The sequence below is a fragment of the Borostomias antarcticus genome (assembly GCF_949987555.1).
Source record: "Borostomias antarcticus genome assembly, chromosome: 2".
Taxonomy (NCBI): Eukaryota; Metazoa; Chordata; class Actinopteri; order Stomiiformes; family Stomiidae; genus Borostomias; species Borostomias antarcticus.
Genome location: NC_140235.1, coordinates 15207435 through 15224272, shown reverse-complemented (window position 1 = coordinate 15224272; position 16838 = coordinate 15207435). Strand labels below are relative to the sequence as shown.

At 45.7% G+C, this 16838-nt stretch overlaps 1 protein-coding gene across 1 annotated transcript in view; it reads right to left on the bottom strand.

The window, feature by feature from the left end:
* Window positions 1–5655: 5655 nt before the first annotated feature.
* Window positions 5656–16838, bottom strand: part of map3k22 (mitogen-activated protein kinase kinase kinase 22) — a 92614-nt gene continuing 81431 nt past the window's right edge. Inside the window, exons 17-18 of the mRNA XM_084450176.1 lie at window positions 9361–9538; window positions 5656–9115 (exon numbers count right to left, since the gene is read on the bottom strand). Of these exons, the coding sequence (XP_084306302.1) occupies window positions 8887–9115; window positions 9361–9538 (407 nt within the window). The 3' untranslated portion in view covers window positions 5656–8886. The remainder of the gene's footprint in view (window positions 9116–9360; window positions 9539–16838) is intronic.

Below are 16838 nucleotides of genomic sequence, written 5' to 3'. Positions count from 1 at the left end.
CAACGGGAATGCAGTTTCTCAAAATCCATTTTCGGCCGCTAAACGGTTGTTTTCATCAATCAGATTGGATGAATCCACAGTTGAGATTCCTCAACGCGAGGCATTGTAGTGGTTTTCAAATACAGGGTCTTTAGCCTCTGTAATATGATCTTTACACGCCTCTCCCCCACTTGCTCCAGCACGCATGCGCACAGGCCAGCGCGCAGACTGGCTATTCTCCGGCTCACATTCTCTGCGCTACGATCGTTGTTGGTGCCGAGAATATTGTCGTCGTCATTCGTCAGCAACAATCCGATCGTAGCGCAGAGAATGTGAGCCGGAGAATAGCCAGTCTGCGCGCTGGCCTGTGCGCATGCGTGCTGGAGCAAGTGGGGGAGAGGCGTGTAAAGATCATATTACAGAGGCTAAAGACCCTGTATTTGAAAACCACTACAATGCCTCGCGTTGAGGAATCTCAACTGTCGATTCATCCAATCTGATTGATGAAAACAACCGTTTAGCGGCCGAAAATGGATTTTGAGAAACTGCATTCCCGTTGCCCCGTCCGACGCCATTACATGGATATACTGGCTCGCGCTGGATTTTAAATTTCTTCTACAGGCCTCCGAACAACACAAAAGTGATCTCGGTGAGTCAAACTTCTTATAATATGTCGTAAATAAGGTCCAGGTTGTCAAAAACGAGCATTTTCCTTTAATAACTAATCATAACCAACTAATAAAAACTGTCCTGACATGGCACCAGAGCAAACCGTCTTATAGCTCCTAGCTGGCTCAGTCAGGTTCATAGTGTCCAGCAAGTCAAGGGATGTGTTGGTAGGAAGGAGCTGATTCAAGATGAACAGTCTGATGGCGGCTGGTAGGAAGGACCTGATTCATGATGTGTGAAACAGCACCACACACTCCCAGATAGCGAGCTCTTTGTTAGTGAAATCAACAGATGTAGGTTTTGGGGATAAGCCTTGTCATTTGTTTATTACGGCTCAATCACTGGCGCCGATTCATGTGGTCGGCCAGTCAGTGGCGATGGGAGATTGTTAAACAACAACCTAGCAACCGCTCTGCTGAAGACGATTGTGATTGGTTTAAAGAAATACTGTGTTTTTTCCTCCCTATCCCTGAATGGTAAAGAGTCCAGTCAGACCTTTCTCCAGCACTGGCACAGTGCAAAGTGTGGAGATAGGTCTGGCTATAGAGACTAGTGTAACCCAGTTGAATTAAACTCACTCAATATAAATACCGCCCACCTAGTTTTCGGTGGGGTAGTTGGTAGCAGTGTCTTGAGAGGAGGTCGTGTATTCGTAAGTCCTAGGACCCGAGTTCGGACCCAGTGTGGGCAAGTGAGGGTAGAAGCGATATTGATGAGCGACGCAGTGACACCCGTTACCCATGCCTAGAGGATGGCACCTGAAGTTGAACACTAAAAGCCATTCCCCCATTGACATCTAAAGTCAACCAACCCTGGTACTGTCGGCTATTTGTCCAGTTTAAAGGTAGACTGTAGAGGTAGAGGGGTTGTTTCTGGGGTAGTGTTTTTTGAACTAGAAATGGTGCTCAGAGAGCACAGACCTCCGCCCATGAATGCATGGCCGTGTCCGAAATGCATACTACCTGCTACTTGCTATATAGTAGGCACTATATAGTAGGCATACTACATACTATATAGTACCTACTGTTCCACAAAACGCGTGTAGTATGCGAGAAAATACAGCATGCTACTCGAGTCATCCAGCGGAAGTGACGGGGTACGATACTGTTTACTCCCGCGAAGCTGTGGTACAATTATCCGGTGTTTTCTGTGATCATTTTGTGTATTATCCACAATTTTTTTTTGCCTTTTCCTGTCATGGGATGTGCGGCTGCTGCTGCCCCCAGGAGAAGACGTGTTCGCGCTGCAAGGAGAAGAGCCGTCATGAGATCTTCTCGACATGCTTGTAGTTGAGGTAAATATTGAACGTTAACTTGCTAGCTACGCTAGTTAGCTAGGTTAGTTGATAGCCCCGCATGTGCTGGCTTGGGGCTAGCTATACTGTTACATTTGTACCAGGGATGTTATATTAAATAGATTCTGAGAGGCAGGTAAACAAAACAATAAAACTCAACTCATTTTAAAAAGGTGGGTAAACTGAGTTTACCTGGGTTTACTCATCACTACACGCCTGCTTTGTAATGTTACATTTTAGCTCTACAGATAATGACATCTATCTATTATCATATTGTAAAGACAAGTATATGCCATACGCACAAATGAGTTAAAGTTTGCCCTAATAATATTCCCCCTGTAGGCTCACATGGAAGACAGAGGTCCTCACCAAGTCAACCTCCATGTCCTTGCTGAGGACCAATTTTGTTGGCGCGGACACAAGGAGGGACTTCAGATTGTCAAAATCGACACAGAGGAACCTTGGTGATGGTCAGGAGGATGGGGCAAGACCATGGAGGTGCTAATAATAGCAATAACAATAATTCATTGCATTTAGAGCTTTTCTCAGTACTCACCCTTTACAATGGTCTTGTCATTCACAGACAGGTGCTAGTCTTTGGAGGTAACATTACATCAGTCATTTAGCATACACTTTTGTCCAGCATTACCTTAGTCATTTATTTAGCAGACACGTTTGTGTGTCTGCTAAGCGACTTACAGTAGGCCTAATTGCATTTAACCATTTAAAGGTTGAAGACCTTGATGGTGGCCATGGTCCTGCTGCTGCAGATCATCCCAACCCTGGAGATGGCCTCAGAAAGTGTCTCGCAGCGGCAGCATCAGCACCAGCACAAGTTGCCTGGATCGCAGCTCTTGGTGAGCACGACTACCCCCATCCTGCCATAAGTAGTCAGTCTATCAGTTCATGAGTGTGCTTTGCCTTGTTCCTTATAGACAGCCTTGAGGCTTTAAACACCGATCAGTTGGTTATAGGCAGCCTTGAGGCATTTGTTTAAATGTATTTGTATTTAAATGTATGTGTAACACTGTACATAGTAATCAGTTTAAGTATTTTGGGGGGGAGACAACAGATCAGCGTTCTCCTGTCAGTACCTTTTGCAAGGAAAGCTAATGATCTGACCAAATATAAACAAGTCAAAAGTATATTTGAAGACCATTGTGTAATAAAAATATCCAAGAAATGTTTATGGTTGTGTTTCTTCCATTATACATGTAAAGGTTACTTCTTGATGTATTAACATTTCAACAAAGTGTAATATCTACACATCAGACATATTGTCTTGATATGTCTACAGGTCATGTACAGTAACTTGGAAGGTCTTAACACAACACGCAGAGCGCTTTGGACATGTAACTCCCTTAACTCCCTTATCAAGTAGTCGTTAGTCAGACACATTAAACAGTGATGCTTTCATAACCCTCTCTGAATAATTCCAATGAAGCATTGTGAACCAACATGTGTGTTCCGTCTTTTATGCCTAATTGCAAACTACAATGTCCATTAGGAATGTTCTTTTACTCTAATGACTGGTTTTAGGTAGTGACATTTGTTCTTTGACTGGGAATACATTACAAGGAATGACACACAAACACCAATTTAATTCAAGAAAATACATTTAATAAAAAATAACAAAAACAATAATGGAACAAGATAAAACAGTTTTTTTTGACTGAGGCTTCTAGAAGCAACATCAGCCGGTCCTCCCTCTCCTTAAACAACCCCCTTTCCTCCCTCCACTCAGCCTTCATCTCTGCCTTCTCTCTCCCCCATTCAACATCAGCCGGTCCTCCCTCTGGAGGACGGCCAACTCTTCCCTGTTTACGGGGAAGAGAAACACCACGCTGAAAGGCTTGGAGTAAGTTAACTAACGTATGCATTGTTGTTCAGAAGCAATCCAGCGGTCTGTTTACTTTGGATATTGATTTATGTAGGACCTACATCTTAGAAGCTGGGCTGCAGGGGACGACGGAGACAGCCTGGATAAAGCACACAGAGAACCTTGTAGCCATGTACAAGGTGATTTTGATCTACAGGCTACATGATAGAAAATATATTGATAAGGACTCACAGTTTGTATAACACTAGAAAACTGTTATCTAACCTCATAGGACCTAAAGAGCCCCAGAATTGGGGTCAGCACAGAGGGAGGGGAGGCCACAGCCGCTTCGTGGAAGTGGTACGGGGTCTTGGAAGAGGCGATGGGGGCCACCCATGCGGTTACACCCTAAACAGCCTTCCTCCAGAGGATCATCGTCCCTGGTGTGGTCGTTGGTCCCTGTTATACATCCAGAAGTATTATGGGACAATGAATACTAATATATTAATATATGATATATGAACAGTTGAACTCGTTTAAATCATGGAATGAACAGACAATTGTTTAAACAACTTCAAGTAACGTTAGGCTCGGTGGCTTAGGTTAGCCATTTAATAACTCATCACAATTTCGACATTTCTTATACATTTTTAAGCAATCATGGTCATATTACATGGAAATGTTACTCTGTTTGTCTTGATTCTAGCTATAATAACATTTAAGCTATGACATGAATACGTTTTGAGCAAGAGCCGTCTGAACACCTGTAACGTTAGTAGCCTATTAACGTTAGCTGGGCTAGCTAGCTAACGTAACGTCCACCACAGAGATCAATGCAAGCAGCTAGCTATCATGACGTTCTTTTTCGAAATGTCATTTCTACCCCACCTATATACACAAAACTGCATTTGTAGCTCTGTGTCGTTATAACTAAGATATCTGTCAGAAAAAATAATTTTTTCATCGACAAATTAAGTCAATACTTACATTTGAAAACTCCCGCTGCGGTCCCGGTGACCTCTACGTTCGCCATCTTTTTTTATTTTTCTCACTGCCCAGTGACGTATCACGTCTCGACTTCCGGAACAGTATGCTCTGGACTATGCTACATTTTCGGCCATTTTTTCGCCGATTTCGCCTGCTATATAGTACCTACTATATAGTAGGCGAAATACAGTATGCACAGTTTTGATGTGGCATGCTGCATCTCGCCTACTATATAGCAAGTAGTATGCATTTCGGACACGGCCCATTTCTTGGCTCTGTGCGTGCGCTCGTGTGTGCTAACAGGACGTGCTGCATTTGTTAGGTAGTGAGCTTTATGTTAGTCCAAACCCTGTATCTCTGTAACCTTCCCACATCGAGATATGTCCGTTTCAATCTCCCACATCGACAATGAATCCAAGAAATGAATGTACAGTAGGTGAATAGGCGGCCGTGTTTGGGCGGCTCTGTGGCGCCCTCCTTGGGTCGGATCCACTCCAAAAGTTAATGGGTTCTAAGTTGGCCCATGCTACACCCCTCCACCTTGTTGCATGAAGATCGGTTGGTAGTTTTTGTTCAATCCTGCTAACAAATACATAAACCAATAAACGCACCATTACCTCACGCCCTCCGCTTTTGCTGGGGCGGAGGCAATAAAGATGCATAATTGTTGTAATCCACGACCCAGAACTGATATTAAGCATAATAGGCCATATATTCCTTTTACACTATTATATAATTCAACCTTTTATTTTCACATGCTTACATCCAAAAGATAAATGGTCTTAGACATTTAATGAATTATCTTAAGTGTACAGAAGATCAAATACATTAGATTTTTAGGCTTTGTCATTTAGGCAATAAGAATTATGTTCTAAGCCCTAGTCAAAAGCCCGACCAATAACCTTCTCACAGTCCTGAATACAAAATCCGTAGCACAGGACAATCTCTACATCATAGGAATCTAAACAAATGTAGCCTATAATGAAATGGAATTTCATACAAAAGTGCAGTAAAATATATTTACAGTAAATTATTTTTTTAATAAAATGTCCATGTGCCCTTTACTTCACACAATTCCATTTTGGGAATATATTGGAATTAACTTTTCAACCCTATCTATTTATCCAAATACTGGTGAATTAGTTTAACTAAAGAGCAGATCAGGTAAGACACTGACAGGTAAACAAATCAGATAAAGCACTGACAGGTAGATAAATAGATTATATAGGGCACAGCCAGGGTATATACAGTATAAGGCACTAACAGGGGACACAGATCAGATAAGGCACTGACAGGACATATACCATACAGATCAAATAAGGCACTGACAGGACATATACCATACAGATCAGATAAGGCACTGACAGGACATATACCATACAGATCAGATAAGGCACTGACAGGTACATACAGAAAAATAATGATGCCCCGTTTCAGATCCAGCCACAGCAAAGTAGGCAAGTCATTCAAGGTGGAAAGAAACTCAATTGCAGGCAATGACGTGATTGTATATGTATGAGTGATAGTAACATTAGTTGCCCTTTGTACAATACTGCTCTAATTACTGTAGTAGTAACATGGCATGAAAGCTCATATATTTCGCTAATTTAGTAGTTTATTTTTTTAATCATGGCATCGCTATTACTTTTGAACACAAGTTTATAAAGGTAGGCCCTGTTAAAGCTGTAATTAGCTAGGAATTATTTTACAGGGATGAAAGCAACAACATTATGTGTGACACTGTTTTATGAACACTTGAACCTTCATTTCTCAATATACTCTTCATAACAATACACTGCAATGTCAAAATATTTTAATTGGGCAGTTAAAATATCTAGTCTACAATGCTCCTGCTGGACTGTGAAGTGACATCACCAGCGAGAGCACAACAAGAGTGCACATTAGATCACTGCTGTATCTACACTTATACACTCCACAGTGCATCCAAATCAAATATCAAGACAGTCAGTCGGAGGCTCATTTGAGTTTTTATACCATCATTCTTTAAGTCCAACTATCATTGGACTCTGTAACTAGAGAGGCAGAGCGATACATATTGTAACTAGCCAGCACTATTGTCTTCACAACAACAAGGAACAGAAGAGTGGACAATTCTCTTACTATCAACAACAAGTTGCAGTGGCCACGTTCGAAAGGGATATGTCTGACTTTGATGAGTTTAGTTTATCTGGTGATTCTTACTTGTTTGGAGTGTTTGTACAGTAAGGGAGTTTTCTTTGAATGTTAGCCATTTCGGTTTGATTGTGCTAGCCACTAACACCTGAATGAGGGACAGCATGGAATCAGCTGAAAATGTTCTCCATCAATCAACAGCATTATGGGTAAGTCGTAAATGAGGCTCTATGTGCAAAATTCTGAACTACCCCTTTAAGTAGAAAAATCACCAGGAGGGTGTAGCAAAAATGATTAGAGAAAGTTAGCTGCCTAGCTTCAAAAATAAACTTTGGGGGGAAAATAGGAAAGTTAAACTTTAGGTTATGGGAATGTTTACCAGTTATTCTTTCGTTTTAACCACAAAATGTTTCTTGAAAATATTTTGTAAAGTTTAGAAAGCCATCCAAGTAACAAAACACACTGTAAGAAAGTCCAACATGGCAAAAGCATGGATCCGACAAACCAGATCCACCTATATCGGAATCATGTATTGGGAGAATTGCTTACAAATATCCTTTCACTGCAATATACTGTAAGAGTTTGGCACTTTTCTACAAATATTCTTTAAATAACACTTTTGCATTTTAAAACTGTAAAAATATCCCTTACAAAAATATATATCTATTTTTCAAGTGCAGTGTTTTATTTCAAGGGTCTCTTCCATATAGCAATGACTGCTATGAATTGAGATGAGGGCAAAACTCTTTAATATATAAAAAAAGAAATCCTCTTACACATTTTTCAGAAACATTTTCAATATAGATCATTAACGAAACACATATTTCAGATCAAAATATAAATCTCCACAGTAAAGGTGACTTTATATGTCCTGGTAGCTGTCATACAAAAATAGCCAATGATCACCATTGAAATTTTACTCCTAGAATGTGATTAACTTTATCATCAACAGAAATAGTGTCAAAACAATATCATACAGTTGATGCCGTGAGACTTTCTACAGGGCAGAAACCAAGGCTTGTTCCCTCCCTAGTCCTGCTGGTCTCTCCCTGGTCCGGTTGGTCTCTCCTTGGTCTCTACTCTCTACCTAGTCCTGCTGGTCTCTCTCTGGTCCTGCGGGTCTCTCCCTAGCCCTGCTGGTCTCTCCCTGGTCCTGCTGGTCCCTCCCTAGACTCTTCCTGGTTCCGATTTCTCCTCTGATTGTCGAGAGGGGTAGGGGCTGTAATGTGAGCCCAGCATTAGGATATCCCATTCTCACTGGATAGTAAATTGTTGGTAAATTGTGGAAAAAGATTGGCTTTTTGCACAGGAACAGAGCCAGCTTCCCAATGATTAGCAGAAAGAGAGTAATTGAAGCAGTTTTCCTCTGTTATGGATTACGGGGGTGTCATTCATAGACATGCGACGGCTTTCATCATTAGACTCTGTATATCATTCAGCCATCAGATTTATTACCAGTGATAGTTATAATAATCACCATTGTAATCTGTATGATAGGGTTGGATGGTCTTCTCTGGCAGAGAGACGAGAATTGCACTGGCATGTTTTTATTTAAAGCCATAATTGGGGATAGACCAAATGAAATCACTTCATTATTGGACCCTCTGGACCCTATGGTACACAATGCAACAACTGGCTTACACTTAAGAGTGCCTAGAGTTTGTACTGCACTTGGGAGATCTGCCTTTAGCTTCTGCGCCCCTGACTCGTGGAACCCTTCCACTGAGGAATAGACACTGTGATGCCCTGATGTCTGTGACTGGCTTTCTGGCTGATCTGCAGTGAGTTAGCTAGTGAGGGAGGCTGGAGGCCAGGGCCGGATGATTGTCCGTGTGGCAGACCTGTAATGGGGCCCTGGTGGGGGCGGGGCCCCGGGGACAGGAACGCACTGGAGTGAGGAGGAGTTATTGGGGCTGCGGTCGCCTCTCAGCCAGGTTGTTCAGTCAGGGTGATCTCAGCCAGGGTGTCAGGGTGTTTCCAGTCAGGGTGTTTCCAGCCAGGGACCTCAGAAGCTGCCCTGGACGAAAGGGTGGCTGAGTAGGCCCTCGGCCGTGGGCCGACACTTCTCCTCCACGAACACCTGCCGCAGGAAGTTCCTGCACGCGTCAGACACGCCCTCGGGGAGGGTGGGCTTGGTGGGCCGAGTGGCGATCTTAAAGATGGCTGCCATGGCCTCGTACTCAGCCCACGGCGGTTTCTGAGTCAGCATCTCTACCACAGTGCAGGCAACACTCCTGACAGAACAAGAAAAATAGGACCAGGAATTTGATATAAAAAGCAATTTTAAAAACATTACGTTTACAGTACACTGATAGCATTATATTCACAGTCAAGCGACTGTGTACACTGATAGCATTTTATTCACAGTCAAGCGACTGTGTAAGATGTACTAATGTTATACTGGATGAATGCATGTCTAAGCAATCTCAATAAAATAATATTAAGAAAAAAGGTGCGGAATAGTGTAGTAGACCCTTACCAAACATCGGCTTTCCTTCCATAGCCTTCTCCGTTGATCACCTCCGGGCTCATCCAGTAGGGCGTGCCAGTGACAGACTTGATCCCCGTGCCGGACATGCAGATGGTCTGGATGCGTTTGCTGGCTCCGAAGTCTCCCAGCTTCACATTCCCAGATGAGTCCCTCAGTATGTTAGCACCTGAACAAAACAGAAGGGGCCTGGATTATGAAACAGTGTCAAATTGCAATCCCTCATAACTCATGGACCATGTGTAAGCGGGCAAGCAAGATCATGGCCGATCCCTCCGGACACAAACTCTTTGAACCACTCCCCTCCGGCAGGAGGCTCCAGTCCATCAGGATCAAACCTCTCTTCACAAAAGCAGCTTCTTCATGACTGCAACCAGCCTCATCAACAAGGCCCGTATTCCCCTCTGACTCAGGCTCCACAACAAGGCCTGTATAGCCTTCTGACTCTGCTACCAGCCTCATCAACAAGGCCTGTATCCCCTCTGACACCAGGCTCATCAACAAGACCCATATCCCCTCTGACTCTGCTATCAGCCTCATCAACAAGGCCATGTCCCCCTCTGACTCTGACACCAGGCTCATCAACAAGACCCATATCCCCTCTGACATTGCTACCAGCCTCATCAACAAGGCCACGTGCCCCTCTTACTCTGCTACCAGCCTCATCAACAAGGCCTGTATCCCCTTCTGACTCTGCTAACAGCCTCATTAACAGGACCTGTATCCCCTCTGACTCTGCTACCAGCCTCATCAATAAGGCTGGTATCCCCTTCTGACTCTGCTACTAGCCTCATCAACAAAGCTACGTGCCCCTCTGACTCTGACACCAGCCTCATCTATAAGGCCTGTATCCCTTTCTGACTCTGACTCTACTACCAGCCTCATCAACAAGGCCCGTATCCCCTTCTGACTGCTACCAGCCTCATCAACAAGGCTACGTGCCCCTCTGACTCTACAACCAGACTCATCAACAGGGCCCGTATCCCCTTCTGATGCTGACTCTACAACCAGCCTCATCAACAAGGCCACGTCCCCCTCTGATTCTGCTTCCAGCCTCATCAACAAGGCCTGTATCCCCTTCTGACTCTGCTACCAGCCTCATCAACAAGGCCATGTCCCCATCTGACTCTGACTCTGCTACCAGCCTCATCAACAAGGCCATGTCCCCATCTGACTCTGCTACCAGCTCATCAACAAGATCCCTATCCCCTTCTGACTCTGCTACTAGCCAAATAAACAAGGCCCGTATCCCCTTCTGACTCTGACTCTGCTACCAGCCTCATCAACAAGATCCCTATCCCCTTCTGACTCTGCTACCAGCCTCATCAGCAAGGCTGTATCCCCGCTGTATCCCCTAAAAAAAGGATTGATAATACAGAAATGTCGACCTTCTGAAAAGTATGTTCATTTGTCCCTCAATACTTGGTCGAGGATCCTTTTGCACAAATTACTGCATCCATGCCGCGTGGCATGGAGGCAGTCAGCCTGAGGCACTGCTGAGGTGTTATGGAAGCCCAGGCTGCTTTGGTAGCGGCCCTCAGCTCATCTGCATTGAGGACCCCACTTATCCGAACCCAACGGGACCGAAGGTCATTCGTATCTCTGAAATGTCCGGATGACTGAAACTTATGTTAAAATGCACCAAATTCAATAAGTGGTATACTTGTTTCATATAGACTCATAATAGACCAATAAATACCCTTAATTACTTGTGAAAATGCATCAAAATTGCAATCAAATAGCCAACTAAACTCATATAGCCTAGCCTATAATAGACCTACAGTAGCCTATAATAAAATAACCGAATTTCCACTTGAGTGCGTGCTTTGATCAAATACAGTACTTTATTCTCAAATGAGGCCTATGCTGCATCGATAGGCTACTGTATTCGCAGAACAAAATGGTATAGCCTAAAAACAACCCAACATTAGAACAATAAGAGAAAATGATAATCTTGAAATAAATAAATGAAATGACAGACAAGTTGTCGTGTCTCTAAGTCAACCGATGTAGACTAACGTGGGCTGTAGGCTATTATTTAACAAATACAGTAGGTCTAGTAGGCTAATCTACATGCCCACAACACGTCTGTGTTCCTGAAGTCCATTAACTGGGAACGAAAAATGACTCGATGTTGCTTCAGGTTGCTGACGCGCTTTCTGGCTACCAAAGAATGCAGCTCTCGCGCAGCAGACTCGTTTGCGTTTTGCGCTCGACATTAGAGTAACAAAGAAATGAAACGTGACAGTAGGCTACAGCCTACAGGCAACATGTAGGTCTACATACAGTTCTGTTTTTTTCACAGTAGGATACAGTACTGTAATGAAAATCCCACCAGTAACCAGATAGCAGGCAAAAAAAACAGAACCGTTTTTTAAGCCTGTCCGGTAGACCGGGAGGTTCGGATCTCTGAAGTTCGAATGAGTGGGGTCCTACTGTAATTAGCTTTTCAATTTTTTGGAGATGCACCTGTATTTGCTATTGTATTTTTTTCACTGTCCTGTTGTGTCCTTGCACCTTGTTTATTTGCTGTCTATTTACTGTTATTGACCAACAGTCCAAAGCAAATTCCTTGTACTGTATGTGTGAAAATCTACCTGACCAAATAAATCTGATTCTGTAACTACTAAGTTGACAGTGTGAGAGCCTCCATCCTTGAGTCTATTGAAAGGTGTAAGGATGCTGTCACTGTATAAAGCATCCTTTAAACAGCTAGACTAGGTGGCCATAAATTCCATTGTATTATCCTTTGCCATTTATAGAGAATGATCCATCCATGAACTTGAGAATAGTGTATTCCAAAAGTGCTCCAACCTTATCTGTGTTGGAACCGTTGATAGATGTATTTCAGTTGCCCCACCTAGTGGTGATTGTTATTATTATTGTTATTATTAGGTGGGCTAGCTTGCAGAAGCTAGCCCAACTTGTGATATTCCCACTATTTCTTTCTTTCTTTATTAGGTGGGCTAGCTTGCAAAAGCTAGCCCAACTTGTGATATTCCCACTATTTCTTTCTTTCTTTCTTTCTTTATTAGGTGGGCTAGCTTGCAAAAGCTAGCCCAACTTTTGGTATTCCCACTATTTCTTTCTTTCTTTCTTTCTTTCTTTCTTTCTTTCTTTCTTTCTTTCTTTCTTTCTTTCTTTCTTTCTTTCTTTCTTTCTTTCTTATTATTATCCCCCCCCAGTTTTTTGTCTCCTTTATAACTTCTTCATACTTTGTGCTAGAAACTTCATTCAAACTTTAAAATGTTCAAGATGTTTAGCTCTTTAACGGATGTATTCAGATTTTTGATATTTTTAGTAATTTCACTTTTAATAGTAATTTTTGTGCCATTGAAACTGCTGGTGACTGATGTTCAGTATCATTATGTTTTTAGAGTAGTGGCAGCTGTTGCTTTGAAAATATTTACACATTTTGTAAACTGCTGGCACTCCTACAGTTTTGAAAGCTCACAAACATATTATACATCAAAATGTTCACACAACTGTGCTGATTCGTACAATGTAAGTATCTAAGCAGTGTGACTTATAGTTTTCGCTGTATAACGATTTGTTCGGCAACTGTGCTCTCCATTGAAACGTATGGGGCAACACTCTACCTTTTGAGCTGCTAACCCTTTTTCTAACTCGTCGCCATGCCTACAGTTTTTAAGCTATACGAACATATCATAGCCTAAAATGTTCAGCATTTTCTCAGGATTCCTACGGTGTCAATATCGAGGCTGTGACCTTTATACTTTTTGAGAGAGAGCTGTCTGAAGCCAACATGCCTTTCCATTGAAGTGAATAAGAGGATGCTCACAGTGTCAGTTGGGATTTGAATTTGGGGACACGTGCAGGCTCTCTGTACAGACCCTTTTATGACTACTGTGGTAGCATTCATATTCATTCCTTCCATCCATCCATCCATCCATCCATCTTTCTTTCTTTCTTTCTTTCTTTCTTTCTTTCTTTCTTTCCTTCCTTATATTCAAAGACATATTCAGAATGACACTTTTTCAGGCTGCAAACTCATATTAATATCTTTTCTCCTCTTTCAGCTATTGAACTCAATAAAATTATTATTACTCCTTTATAACTTCTTCATACTTTGTGCTAGAAACTTCATTCAAACTTTAAAATGTTCACGATGTTTAGCAGCGGCAGTGGCTAGTTGCAGAACTAGAATGGAGAAGTAAGACGCCTCCTTCCCTCCACTAGTCTGGGGGTCCACCTTGGGCAAGTGGTAGTACCCCCTAGCCCCCCTACCTGGGGTTACAGGCAAAAAACCCTGATGAAATTACAACCTAAAGGAAGAGAGACCCGGCCCGGAGGAAGCCCGGGGCCCTCGTCTGGAGCCAGGCCCAGACGGAGGGCCCGCATGCGAGCGCCTGGTGGCCGGGCTTACCACGGAGCCCGGCCGGGCCCAGCCCGAATAAGCAACGTGGAAGCACCATCTCCTCCTCCATCGTCCCGTGGACCCACCATCCGCGGGAGGAATTGTCGGGGTCGGGTGCGCTGCCAACTAGGTGGCGGTGAAGGCGGGGGACACCGACGGACCGGACCCGGGCGGCAAAGGCTGGCTCTGGGGACATGGAACGTGACCTCGCTGGGGGGGAAGGAGCCGGAGCTTGTGAGGGAGGTGGAGCGATACCAATTACACCTGGTGGGGCTAACCTCCACGCACAGCACCGGCGCCGGAACCAAACTCCTGGATAGGGGTTGGACCCTGTTCTTCTCCGGAGTTGCTCACGGTATGAGGCGTAAGGCAGGTGTGGCTATACTAGCTAGCCCCCAGCTGAGCGCCTCTGTGCTGGAGTTCACCCCAGTGGACGAGAGGGTCGCCTCCCTGCGCCTTAGGACTGTGGGGGGGGGGGGGACTCTGACTGTGGTTTGTGCTTATGCACCGAACAGCAGTTCAGAGTACTCAGCCTTCCTGCAGACCCTGAGTGGAGTCCTTTTGGGGGCTCCTGCAGGGGACTCCAGTGTCCTACTGGGGGACTTCAATGCACACGTAGGCAATGATGGAGAAACTTGGAGGGGCGTGATTGGGAGGCATGGCCACCACGATCTGAACCCGAGTGGTGTTTTGTTGTTGGACTTCTGTGCTAGTCACGGTTTGTCCATAACAAACACCATGTTCGAACACAAGGATGCCCACAAGTACACCTGGCATCAGAACACCTTAGGCCGAAGGTCGATGATCGATTTCGTTATCGTATCATCTGATCTGAGGCCATGCGTTTTGGACACTCGGGTAAAGAGAGGGGCAGAGCTGTCCACTGATCACCATCTGGTGGTGAGCTGGTTTCGATGGCGGGGGAAACTTCTGGACAGACCTGGAAAACCCAAGCGTGTAGTGAGGGTGAACTGGGAACGTCTGGAGGAAGAGCCTGTCCGGAGAGATTTCAATTGCCACCTCCGGCGGAGCTTCTCAGGCATCCCTGTGGAGGTTGGGGACATCGAGCATGAGTGGTCGGTGTTCAAAGCCTCCATTGCTGAAGCTGCGGCTGGGAGCTGTGGCCTGAGGGCCATAGGTACCTCAAGGGGCGGTAACCCTCGGACACCGTGGTGGACAGCGGTGGTGAGGGAAGCCGTCCGACTGAAGAAGGAGGCCTTCCGGGTTATGTTAGCCCGGGAGACCCCAGAAACAGTTGCAGGGTATCGACTGGCCCGGAGGGCTGCGGCTTCGGCCGTGACCAAGGCAAAGCAGCGGGTGTGGGAGGAGTTCGGAGAAACCATGGAGAAGGACTTTCGGTCGGCACCAAAGTGTTTCTGGAAGACCATCAGACACCTCAGGAAGGGAAAGCGGGGGACCATCCAAGCTGTATACAGCAAGGAGGGGACACTGCTGACCTCAACTGAGGAGGTTGTTGAGCGTTGGAAGGAGCACTTTGAGGAACTCCTGAACCCGACTAATCCACCCTCTACGATCGAGGCAGAGCCGGAAGATGATGGGGGGTCGTCAATGTCCTTGGAGGAGGTCACTGAGGTAGTCAAACAACTCCACAGTGGCAGAGCCCCAGGGACTGATGAGATCCGTCCAGAAATGCTGAAGGCGCTGGGTGTAGAGGGGCTGTCTTGGTTGACACGCCTCTGTAACACTGCGTGGAAGTCTGGGTCAGTGCCGAAGGAGTGGCAGACTGGGGTGGTGGTCCCAATATTCAAAAAAGGGGACCAGAGGGTGTGTGCGAATTATAGAGGCATCACATTACTCAGCCTCCCAGGGAAAGTTTACTCCAAGGTGCTGGAAAGGAGGGTCCGGCCGATAGTCGAACCTCAGATCGAAGAGGAACAATGCGGATTTCGTCCTGGTCGTGGAACTACCGACCAGCTCTTCACTCTCGCAAGGATCTTGGAGGGGGCTTGGGAGTTTGCCCAACCTGTCTACATGTGTTTTGTGGACTTGGAGAAGGCTTACGACCGGGTCCCCCGAGAGGTCTTGTGGAGGGTTATGCGGGAGTATGGGGTGAGGGGGTCCCTACTTAGGGCCATCCAATCCATGTACACCCAGAGCGAGAGCTGTGTCCGGGTCCTCGGCAGTAAGTCGTCTGCCTTTCCGGTGGGTGTTGGCCTCCGCCAGGGCTGCGCTTTGTCACCAATCCTGTTTGTGATTTTCATGGACAGGATATCGAGGCGTAGCCGGGGGGAGGTGGGTTTGCAGTTCGGTGAGCTGGGGATCACGTCACTGCTTTTTGCAGATGATGTGGTCCTGATGGCATCAGCTGCCTGCGACCTCCAGCACTCTCTGGATAGGTTCGCAACTGAGTGTGAAGCGGCTGGGATGAGAATAAGCACTTCTAAATCTGAGGCCATGGTTCTCAGCAGGAAACCGGTGGCCTGTCCGCTCCGAGTAGGAAATGAGTCCTTACCCCAAGTGAAGGAGTTCAAGTATCTGGGGGTCTTGTTCACGAGTGAGGGAACCATGGAGAGGGAGTTTGGCCGGAGAATCGGAGCAGCTGGTGCGGTTCTGCAGTCGCTATACCGCACTGTTGTGACGAAAAGAGAGCTGAGCCAAAAGGCAAAGCTCTCGATCTACCGGTCTATCTTCGTCCCCACCCTCACCTATGGTCATGAAGGATGGGTCATGACCGAAAGAACGAGATCACGGATACAAGCGGCCGAAATGAGTTTTCTCCGGAGGGTGGCTGGGGTCTCCCTGAGAGATCGGGTGAGAAGTTCAGTCATCCGGGAGAGACTCGGAGTAGAGCCGCTGCTCCTTTGCGTCGAAAGGAGCCAGTTGAGGTGGTTCGGGCATCTAGTGAGGATGCCTCCTGGGCGCCTCCCTAGGGAGGTGTTCCAGGCGTGTCCGGCTGGGAGGAGGCCGCGGGGTAGACCCAGGACCAGGTGGCGGGACTACATCTCCGCACTGGCCTGTGAGCGGCTAAAGATTCCCCAGGCAGAGCTGGTTGATGCTGCTAGGGAAAGGGATGTCTGGGGCCCCCTGCTGGAGCTGCTGCCTCCGCGACCCGACCCTGGATAAGCGGATG